At 39.5% G+C, this 11,985-nt stretch overlaps 1 protein-coding gene across 1 annotated transcript in view; it reads right to left on the reverse strand.

The window, feature by feature from the left end:
• The window catches only part of ZC3H13 (zinc finger CCCH-type containing 13), a 49,323-nt gene extending 38,193 nt beyond the window's left edge, over positions 1-11,130 (reverse strand). Inside the window, exons 1-3 of the mRNA XM_082485107.1 lie at positions 11,055-11,130; positions 4,776-4,898; positions 4,231-4,340 (exon numbers count right to left, since the gene is read on the reverse strand). Of these exons, the coding sequence (XP_082341233.1) occupies positions 4,231-4,340; positions 4,776-4,892 (227 nt within the window). The 5' untranslated portion in view covers positions 4,893-4,898; positions 11,055-11,130. The remainder of the gene's footprint in view (positions 1-4,230; positions 4,341-4,775; positions 4,899-11,054) is intronic.
• Between the last annotated feature and the right edge of the window lie 855 nt (positions 11,131-11,985).

The raw sequence follows: 11,985 nt of genomic DNA on the forward strand, positions 1-11,985 counted from the left end.
GGGTTTCCATTTAGAAAGTACGTTCTCCAACCCTTCCTCTGTCACATAATATACAGAGTAAAATGTCTTTCACAAATTATGCATACAAAAATCTAAATTAATATGATTTCATTTTCAACCTCTGCATACTTGAAAAACAGTAATTGGTTTCCATTTCCTTTTTTGCAATGTTATCTATATTTAATTCTTTAAACTGCGTCATAAGATTAAGTGTCTTACGATCCAAGAAGAAAAAGACCAGTGACTGCTCTCATTTTTAAATGCATTTAATACTTTATGAAGTTGTAAATACAGGTCACTCTAGATCAGAAGAAAGGTACAAAACAGTAGCATGCTGCTTCTTTCAGGACTAAGAAGGATCAAATAATAACCTGCATACAAATATAAATAAATTATCTCTTTTGCATGCATTATTATACCATCCTTAAAGTGTATGGCTTTAGCAAAGGTTATAATTCAAGGTATCTTTTTCTTTTCCCTCCCTCGATCTTAGAAAGACAGTTCCTTAGCATTTCCAAAACACTCTGAAGCATTCCAACCATCAACTACCTCAACAAATAAACAGTCTTTTAACATTAAAGTGGCAATTGAATGCCTTAATTTTAATAATATATGAGCTATGGCAGAAAGGATTTGGATTTGTAAATCTGAAAATTAATTTAAAAGGCAAAAAGGTTATAGATAACATACTAGTAACATTGTTCCTCAAGAGGAGCAATTTCAGGAAAAACCCTGGTAGCTAAAGGAGAGAGCAAGAAAACTTACACTGAATGCAGCTCATGTATTAAAATACCAAATGTGTCTCTATAAAGTACTTTTTTCTTTTTTTTTTTTTTCCCCTTTTTTTTTTTTTTAAAAAAAAAGTTAAATGCTGGAGTGGAAAAAACATCCAAACCATTTCACCCTCAATTGGTACCTTTTTCAGTATGGAAGGGAAGAAAAAATTTATTTTGTTACAACTTTATTCAAATCTACTTAAAGATTACAAAAGTTATCAAGAAATCACAGAAATGAAAAAAAAAAAGCTATAGCTCCAGGGTTGGGGTTTGTTGGTGTTTTTTGTTTGGTTTGGGTTTCTTTCAGCTTTAGTAGAACACTGGAGCTAAGTCATGGTAACCATCTCACCCCTCCACAAAAAAAAAAAACACCATAAACCCCCCAAAAAAGTCAGACTGAAAAACCTGTTAAATTTAAAGAAATAATTACTCAGGATGCTGTGACTCTTTTCAGATAGTTTGGCTTGATGCACAGAAAAATAAGCTGGCCTACTAACTGATTCATGTTTCAGGTATACTACAATTTTAATTTTTACACAATGCCTTCTTTTCTACATAACTTCCCCCCCCTCCTCCTTCTCCAAAAGGGACCTTTGGTTATTCCAGGTAATGCACACTGCTGAATTTCAACGGATAACTACAATTTTACCTCTACAGTTTACGATGACGTGGTTAGACTGCAACTGGTAGAACCTTTCACACAAAAGGTTCCACAGCATTATCCCTGCACCCTGACAGAAGAAAACCGCTCAATGAAAAAATTCACTTTAATGACAATATTTTGTGCTGGACCCATCTTTTAAATAAGGCCTAAAATGCAGAATTTCATAATTTCAAATTTTAAGCAGTGCAGTTATGTGATTTTAAACAGTATTACTTCCTGCAACAGTTCAGTTCTCCATATTCAGCAGCTTGGTTTGGAAATGCACGTTCATAACAATGCCTCCATTTGCTTCCGTACCTCCTACAGCGTCAGGAACACCCCCCCTAACAACAGGCACACATTACAACACACGTATCCAAGAATATCTGTGTGTATGTACGTGCACACACATGCGTATAGGCAGATGACAACTACTAGTGTATGATATACATATTATAATTGATGGCTTATGAAACATCCCATTTTTCAGTTTCCCATGCAAGGTTCAAATATTGTTGTAAAATCCATAAGTTCTTACCTAGTTTTACTGCTGGTCTGGTTTTTAAATCCAGAGTAATGATCCAGAAAGAAGAGGATCAGACAGGCTAGGAGAGGAATGTTATGATAGCATAGATCCTGACAATAGTACAAGAGAACCAGCAGGAAGATGCCAGGCAACTAACCAACAATCTGTAAGTGGAGCAAGAGAGCAAAATTCCTTGTGGGATAGCATGTTTACACACAGCTCTTTCCTTGTTAGCTTCTCCTTACTTCAGATGCCTGGAAAACTGTCAGGTCTATTACTGAATTCTTAATATCCTCATCAGGAAAGCTTTTTATGTAAAAACATGCTAGGTTTTCTTTTTATAACAGCAAGATTAAAATTCAAGCTGTGAGAGGCAGCATTAATGCTGAAATGGAGTTATAACAAAATTAGATTTAAGAGTCTTTTTCACACCTTAGAGTCACGTTTTCCTACTGTCTGGTGATGTTCTGAACTATGGGAGGCATTATGGTCAGATAAAACAATTAACAATGAGATTTATTTAAGACAGGTATGAAATTGGAAGGCAAGACAGAAAGGCAGTAAGACGTGCTTTGTCCTACTAAACTGCTTGCAAAAGACTTCACCAGCAGGCCTGGCTAAACACATGCAGACACACCGCCATTATATTGTCCCAGATACCTCAACATGAGTACTGCTTGAACTGAACTGATGTGGAAGCAATATTAGCTTGGCTTGCAAGAAGCCAATAAAATTGCATTCAAAATACCTGGATAACATTTGTAAAAGTGTCTGTAATGTTCAATGGCATGAAAATGTCAACATTTTATTATGTACCTAAACCAGCTTTTTCTGTGCCTGGCCAAAAGCTATCAGTAAAAGTTCTGAAGACAAGCATGCTTTTTTCATTTGTCTGGGTTTTTCTTTTGTTTGGTTTGGTTTTAGGGGGGGGAATGGGCAAGTAGTTGCTTCCTCCCCCTTTTTATTTTTAAGAACACCTTTATTAAATGTTGAACATGTCAGACAAATAAGCAGTAAGATTCGTCCTTTGACTTTTCCATATAGTCCTAGTAAAAAAAAAAGTTAGCAATAAAAAGTAAATCAACATTATTCTTAAGTGTCAGTGGTGACAGTGAATCAGAAACAAAGCTTTAATCATTAAAAGAAATGTGACTTTTCTGCAAATCACCAAGCAGAATTACACACTGAGCGTTCCAAACGCTGAAATAAAGGAGAAAATTACGTTCTAACAGTTTTTAAGTTTAATCTCCACCAGTAAATCACTCCTTTTTCCTCATTTGGAACATTCAGTACAGAACAAAGTCTTTTACACACTGAAAGAAACTTTAAACTCAGTGATACATTTTGTATCCCAACTGCTACCACCTTAGAAGCAATGGAAGATCAAACAAGGAAAGTCAAGATCATACCAAGAGTATCAGGAAAACAGAACCAGAAACAGAACCCTAACCTCATGTCAACCCTCCTGTTGTTGCTTTACACTTTGATGACTCAGTATGCCCATCCATAATCTAGAGGTAACACTGATATTACTGTAGCACTATGAAGCACAGTTATTTGTAAAAAAAAAAAACAAAACAAAACAACTTACTACCACATTTGGTTTCAGTTAAGTAAGGTGTTATGCCACACAAAGGACGGTTGAAAAAAATATGTTAAATTACAGTTACATATGAAGAGGCAGATAATAAAATATATTCTCTTCCAAAAAATGAAGTAACTTTTTGGATCTCCTCCTATGATACAGGATATTTGTTCTATATCTGACAGATAAAGTCACAAAACTATGTTTTCAAGAGAAATGTTTTCTCACAACAGGACAGAAAGGATAGACACCTTATTCATCAAACAATATAGAGAAGGCAGAAGGGCTGCAAGTATGTGAGTACTGCTGTAAGTAGTTGCAAAACAGCATTTCAGTAAAGAACAGAAAGGCTTATCAGAAGCTGCAGTGACACTATGCCAAAAAAAAAAAGTATTAAGGTACTTGAAATTCCCTTTTCAAGTAATATAAGAAGTTAATCTGCATCCAGCGGACTCTGTTCATTTTTTAAAGCTACATACACACAAAAAACCTGGGAAAACCCACTAAGTTGCCAAATTAATTGTTTTGAGCAGCTTCACAACGCAATTGGTTATCAATAAAACATACCATTAGGCACACCACAGCATTTCACTTTAAAAAAAAAAAAAAAAAAAACAAAAAAAAACAAAACAACAGAAGACAGTTGCAAAAGCTACTTTCCTACAGCATGTGAAGAATTCAAAGTGAGTTCTTGATTTACCTTCTATAACTGCTGCTATAGCCTTTACCTCGTGGTGAAGGGCCATGTACGAATCTACATGTGTTCCCATAGAGGCAGTTGCCAGTCTTCAGCCAGTTACGGCACTGTGTCTAAGAGACAGACATTACTGGGTGAATTTCACACTCATTTCTGGAAATACCATTGGTGTGAGTGTGGCAGAACAAACAAATGACTCCACATTAATTCCCATTTATTTGTAATTTCTGTCCACTAGTGATATAAGTAATTTAAAAAAAATAATCAACAATGAGCATCAGGTCTGGCAGAGAAAAATTTAAGTTGATGCAAATACTATTAATATGTACAGTACTACTGCTCCTCTCCAGAAGCTGGGACAACACACGTTATTTGAAAATTCTAGTATTAGTATGTTGAACATCCAAGCGTTAAGTTCTTTTCACCTTTACTAACCATCAGTGACACCTGAGTATTTGGTACTTGTGAGCTACTCTTTCCCACCACCTAAATCCTGGAAAAGAAGATGCTGGGGTGGGGAGGAAAAGAAGAACACTTTTACAACTCACCTCTGCAGTACTTCCAGTGCTGGGTCCAAGCCTTTCAAACACACTGGGTCTTCGGGATGTGCTATCGGATATGGTCTTGGTATTTTCCACTGTGACCTTCCTTCTAATTTTTGACATTTTGTACTACTTCAACCAAAAAAAAAAGCAAAACTGTAAAATCCTTCAGTTGGGGCTATTGACACTGAACTCACATGAATAAAATAATATGATATATGTTGTAAGACTTGCTGCAGAAGTGATGAAGAAAGGAAACGACATCATAGATGAGTGAAATGTATCTATTAACGAGGAATGCCTCTGATTTGAACTAGACAGCTGAACACCGGAAATGATAATTTTTCATTTTATCTTGTGACCTGCTTTGGATTCTTCAGCTTCCCCTTGGGAAAGATCATATGATATATTATTAATTTAGGTAGCAAACACCACACAGAAGAGATGCTTTCCTTTGTCATGTATTTTTTGTGCATCAACTCAAGTGACTTCAAGTGAGAAGAACTTTTAATGTTACTTCACCAACCTCTCAGAAACAGGTTCTGACCATTAAAAACAGCTCCCGTTTTCAGAAACAAATTTCCAAAGTGAGAGGTCCATTCCGCCCCCCTGGCATTTGTTGTGTGTGACCACCTACTGAAAACCACATTGATACCATCCACAGTCTGTGTTTGTTACTACTTTGTATTCTACAACTATTTGTAACAACCTGAGTTTAGAAAAAAAAACACAACCAAACAAAAAACACAACAGTGATACACTTCTTAAGCTTCTCAAGAAGTAACTTCCTTTCATTAAGAAAACCAGATTTTGAAGCAAATACAGCATAAGTTTGGTAAATAAGCAGTCACAATTTATCTTACCTGAGAAAGGAAGGAGTTATTGAACATAGAAAGAAAAACGTTAAAAAAAAAGGGAAGATACATATTGAGCGCTAGAGACAGGTTGTAGAAAAAGGGCAAAATAGGCCCCAAAAACTGTTGTTCGTTCTGTTAAGTGCTACTTGATCGACACAAATAAAGTAAATTTGGGAAAATCTGCCAGTTGCTGGATGATTTACATACAGCTCAAAAAGCCACTGCTTTGTTGTATTACTAAGTGCCATCATTATAGGGCTCATTAGTTGGTATAAAATGGATAGCCAAACACTGATCTCCTAACCTTCTGCTGCTATCTACGTGTCACTGCATTTAGAACACACACACACTTAAGCTAATTTCTCAAACACAAACAAATTACAAATCACAAAAAGCTCATCCATGCAGTCAAAATAATACAAATTTAAACTAACACCCACCAGACTGGATTAATACAAATTTTACTGATTTGATCAGCAATATGTTCCCATAGCATTCAGACTGTAAGGTCCCATTCTACAGCAAAATAATTTATAATGTATAAATGTGGACAAATGCACATAAAACATAATACTGCTGTAACCTGTATTTTACACTTGACACTGATAATACATGTTTTTTTCCCTTGTACCTTGGTGAAACTCCGTTATCTGAATCCTATGGCTACTTCAATAACAAGACCTCCCTAGAAGTCTGACACCTGTGCACTTTCTACTAACAAAACTGTGCTGAACCTCCTGCTAAGCACACTGGCTCCTTTATAAACAACAGAAGAAAGCAAGCTTATGCTACGTACTCAAGAGATTTCTCAGCTCAGCTCTAGTGACTACTTCTCCAAGCCTCTGATTATCTGAAGAATTTTATCTCACAAGTAAGGTCCAGGTAACCAAGATGTTAACCAAGATGCTCAGAGAGGGCAGAAGTTAACCATGTGGTGTATACCAAACATTAAAAACAATGGTTAACACCGATTAATGGAAGCAGACAGTGAAAAAGTAGAATTTGCCAGTAGTAGGAAATTATTTGGGTTAGTAAAAACTGAGGAGAATAGAGATTTCCAGAAAGATCTAATTGAGTTAGAAAATTGAGTAATACAACAGCAGATGAAATGCAAATAAATATAATGTAATGCACACAAGGAGAAATGATTTTATCTAAATATTTGATGAGTTCAAATTAGTCCAGTCTTCCAAGAAAAATAATTAGGAGTCATTGTGGACAGCTCAATGTGCAGCAGTAGTTATAAAGTCCGACAGGATAAACCATTACAGTTAGAAAGCAAAACAATACCACATCTCACCTAGCTGAGCACCCTTCCATTTCAGGATTGTTTCCCACGGTATTTCAGAAAAAAAAAAACAACACTGAATTTGTAAGGTTTCATGCTGTTACACCCTTTAATAGACGATATAAAAATCGACTGACATATGCAAAAGCATTTTTAATAAGATGATCATATACCAAATAGTGAATTTGGCTATATCTGAAATAAAAAAGGTTAGAAGAACGGCACTGGCGATGGCATAGGGAAAGGGTTCAACATATGAAGGACAGGTAAAATGAGTGCATCTCATACATAAGTACAGTACACACTGACATGCTAGGAGTATACAAATACAAAAAATTTCCATTCATTTTGCCTCCTAATTTGAATATCCTTTTATTTTCAAAGAAACAGAGGCAAAACATCTTTTTTTTCTTTTTAAAATGTTACTTTTTACCCAGCAAGCAGTACCTTCTTGGAATTAACTTATATAGGAAGTTATGATGATGACTAGGCTTAAAAGGATAGTTATAAACATGGAGAGGGTGAAGGGGGTAACATCATCATAACTGAGCAGATAATTTCATTCCAACTACCCACTTCCCTATATTCTGGCCGATTATTTCCTATAAGGAAATTAAGAGAACACCATCGAACCCTGAATCTTCTTAAGTTTGTAAAACTCCCTATTTTAAATAAAATAAAAACTTGGAATGTGAAAAGAAAAAACTTATTATTTCAGGTAGCATTCTGTCAATTCTGTCTTTACATTCCGGTCCATACACACTGGTTTGCAATTAGAAACAGATACTTTATTAACAGAAGAGATATGAAGCAAACAAAACCAGCATGCTGTGACTACACAGCATACTACTTTCTGTAAGCACATATTATCACGAGGGCTTCACTCCTGCAATCAGTACTGCATGAGATTTTACTGTTAAGTGAATACAGCTGTTACCCAGGCTGCAGGATTACAGTCCAGACACATTATTCAGAGGCAAACTGAGGAATTTTCACTATGTTAAACATTACATTTGAGAGACTGTATCTGAAAATGCAGCCACTCCCATTTTCATTCTTCAAAGACCAAACAAGTTGAAAAAATAAAGACACTACTAAAACAACATTGCAGTTGAAATCGCAGATGCATAACAGCAGTTTTATATTACTGACAAACTTCCTTGCTTATAAAAAAGTACTGTGAGGGGAAAAAAAATGAAATAATCTAAGTGTTTCATTTCCAATTTTTTCAGACTGCACCTTAATGGATAATCATGAACAATTTAAATGGAACATCCCATAAAAATTCCCTTAACTTGCTCAACTCTTCCACATTTTCATCTTATGTTGCTTTACCCTTGATGACCACAGTCCTGCTATCAGTCCCACACTGATGGCCAGTGCAATGATTTTCCTTTCCATCAAACTCCTGTGTCTCTGAATTACCATCTCCTTATCAAACACTCACGTGGATTAGACAGCACTGAGTATCAGCGTGGACTGAGCCTTAACCGTTCATATTTCAGCATTTCAAATAATTACTACAATGATTAAAAAAAAAAAGTTTCCAAGTAGAAAATTACGTACTACTCTATTTGAGGTACAGTGCATTGCATTGCTAAATCTACTTAGGGGCATTGAACTGTCTGCAACTTCTGAAAAAGCTTACTACAACTAAGTGAAATTAACTTTATACCCCTAAAATAAATTCTATAGCTAAGGTTTTAACAGTGAAGTATCACTTTTCCATACACACGTAAGATTCATGAGAATCTTTAATAATAAATTAGAAATATTTTAACACTACGATAACCTACTCACAGATGCATCTATGTTATTCTTTAAACAGAGTAACTTTTCCATGGTGACAGACAATCTATTAAGGACATTAATTACACTAGCATTTGAAGTAAAATATCTCTCAGTGTTATTTCATGAATAAATCTAAAATGTAGATAGACTTGCGAGAAGCAAGTATACCTAGTGGGCACTAACCAAGTAACTGAAATCAATGAAGCATGATGTGATTGACACGATATTTACTGAAATTCTGTAGTTTTATTATAGGTACTTCTACATTTTGGTGTCAGGCATGCTTAACATTTTTCTTCAACAGAAGTATGATATTGCATAAGCCATGATCAAGACAAACACATCTGAAACACCTGCTTTTCTGTTAGAAAAACCTAATCCAGTCAGTCATCTACAAAAATTAATCCTCCTTCTACAGGAAAACTAGAAACTCAGATGTAACAGAACAAAAGAAAGTTCACAAAAAAACCTGTAAGGAGTAAAATCTCTTTAAGAAGTCCAAGGCATCACCAACAAGCATGTCAACATCTGTGCATGCATACATGCACACCACACACAGGCTAAACATTATGTCACTCAAGAAAATCCTACCTGTGAAGTGATAAATAATATGCCATTTAAAAAAAATAAGAAATTTTTAATAACATGGCACACGCCCCACCCAAGCCTTAATTTTAAAAAAATTTGCTTTGCGTAATTTTAAAATCCTACAGAAGTTCAGATACAAACCGATTATAACACTCTAGGGTAAACTAAATACCTGTTGACAACTAAGTAACAGCTTAGAAAGAAGAAAATGTCAGTGCTCCCCTTCACTTTTACAAATGAAGATCTTTTATCTGAAACAGCTTTGTTTCTGATTACAATGTTAATGTTTCCATGTCACAATACTAATAAAATAACGATATCTGAAGGAGCTCCACCAGTTTACTACCTAAAATTAATGCTAAAAATAGTAAAATTCATTGTTAACCAACTTTCAAAATAATAGTCAAATACTGGTTGCACATTTATGCGACATCAGTCTAGCACTCTTCAACTCACACAAAGAAGCCTGTTTGACAGAAAACTAGAAATTATTCCAAGTTTACTTTCACAACTCCATGCTGTTAACCCATCACCATGTTAACTTGAACCTATCTCTCTAATTTAACATAAAGTATTTCTCCATTAGTAGTGATAAGCAAATGCTAATTATGTTTTCATAAGTATAAAACCATGGTTGGCTTTCTACATGTAAATAAATAAATAAATTTAAAAACCAGACTCTACTATAGCAAAAAAAAAATATTTATATGGTATTCCATATCTTGTCTAACAAAGGCCTCATACTCAAAGAAGATGTTTCACCAGACTAAGGGACAGTCTATGCAGACTGGTGCAAACAGATCCAAGCTCACTCAGCTTTCATATCAAGTTTGTTGGATACCTGTTATCTCCAATCTGTAAATTGGATCACCACATGAGCATGTTGCCACACTCAAGAAAACATGCTGAGAAGTGGGGCATATTGTCTCATGCACGGCCATGTACAGCCACACTTCTATGGTTTTCAGGTACACTTAAGTTCATGGGCTGAGTCTGCCTGCTCCCGTCTACACAGAGGCACCCCAAGTGTTTCACCACCAGAGCAAGATCCCATAAGGTCCTGGTTGCTAACCCACTAACTGCCACAATCTGTTCTTCAAACAGTCTTGCAGAAGGTCGGTAAGGAATCAAGGGTGGAGTGAGAATCCAGCAGAGAAATCAAAGGCGAGGACATAAGCAGACCATTCGTAACACTAACCCAACGCGCCCAGTCTACAAGTTCTGGAAGGGATGGGAGTTAGCTGTAGCCGCTATCTAAAGAAATGGCGATGAGTGAATTTATAGGAGCGGAATTAGTAGTTCCTCTAAGCGCATCAAGCAGAAACTGTTTTACTGCCAGAAAGTGGGAGAAGAGCCTCATTGAAGTGGAAAAATCCCCATGACCGGGGAAGACGGCGGCAGGTGGGCTCCAGCGCGGCCCCCGACCGGTGGAACCGCACCCCGAGTCAACCGTTGCATGGCCGCCACCGCCAGGCACGAAGCCCCGCCCGCACTCCCTTCCTCGGGGAGCCCCCGCCGCGCCCCCCAGCCCCGCACAGTGCCGGGCTACCGGCAGCACGGCCCTTCCCCGCGGCACAGCCGCGAAGGCCGAGCCCCGCCGCCCCCCCACCGGTGCCCCAGGCCAGGGCAAAACGGGGGCGGGGGGCAACAGAGCGCGGGGCCCGGCCCAGCTCGGCCCGCCCCGCCCCCTCCCGCCTCTCCTCCCCTCATGGCCTTCCCCTCCCCCACCCTCCGCGCCCCCGGCCGCTCCGCCGCACTCACCTGCTCCTTCCGCTGCCGCGCCGCTCCCCGCCGCCTCCTCCGCCGCCGCCCGGGGCGGAGAGGGTGGGAGGGGGCGAGGGGGGAGTCCGTCCTCCCGGGCCTGAGCGCGGAGCGACACGGAGAGGAAGACGAGGAGCGCCACCCGCTCCCGCAGCCCAACGGCGCCCGCCGCCGCTGCCGCCCTGCCCCCGCGCGCCGGGGCCGCTGGGTAACCGCCGCCGCCACCGCCGCCGCGCGCGCGACCGCCCCGGCGGCCCTCGCGCCGCCCGCCCCGCCGGCGCTGGTGATGACGTCGGGGGCGGGCCGGACGGAAGCGGCGGTGCCGCCATGTTGGGGGAGGGAGGGAAGGCGGGGAAGGCGAGCCCCCGCCCCGCGCCTGCTTCCTCACAGGGGCTGGGCCAGGCCGGCGGCTGGCTGGGTTGTCCGACCCCGTGGCAGCTTTGGGCTTTTGCCCGGGCTGCGGGGGTTTGTCAGTGCTGTTTTTGAGCTGGGGCCGGTCGGGATTGTGGAGATGATGAACAGCGTGGCGGAGGGCCAGAAAAAAAGAATCACAGAATTTGGCCTCTGGAGGGATCTGCTTGGTAGGGAACTATGGGATAAAGCCCTGGAGGGGAGAGGGGCGCAAGGAAGTTGGTCAGTGTTCAGGGATCACCTCCAAGCTCTGGAGTGAGGTATCCCAACAGAGGAGTCAGGCAAAACCACCAGGAGGCCTGCACGGATGAACAAGGAGCTCCTGGACACACTCAAAAGCAAAGAGGCCTGCATAGGGTGGAAGCAAGGACAGGTAGCCAGGGAGGAATACAAAGAAACTGTCTGAGCAGCCAGGGAACAGGTTAGGCAAGCTAAAGCCCAGGTAGAATTAAAACTGGCCAGGGACATCAAGGGCAACAAGAAAAACTTCTACAGGTATGTCAGTGATAAAAGGAAGACT

This window comes from Vanellus vanellus (assembly GCF_965231255.1).
Source record: "Vanellus vanellus genome assembly, chromosome: 1".
In the NCBI taxonomy this organism is placed as follows: domain Eukaryota; kingdom Metazoa; phylum Chordata; class Aves; order Charadriiformes; family Charadriidae; genus Vanellus; species Vanellus vanellus.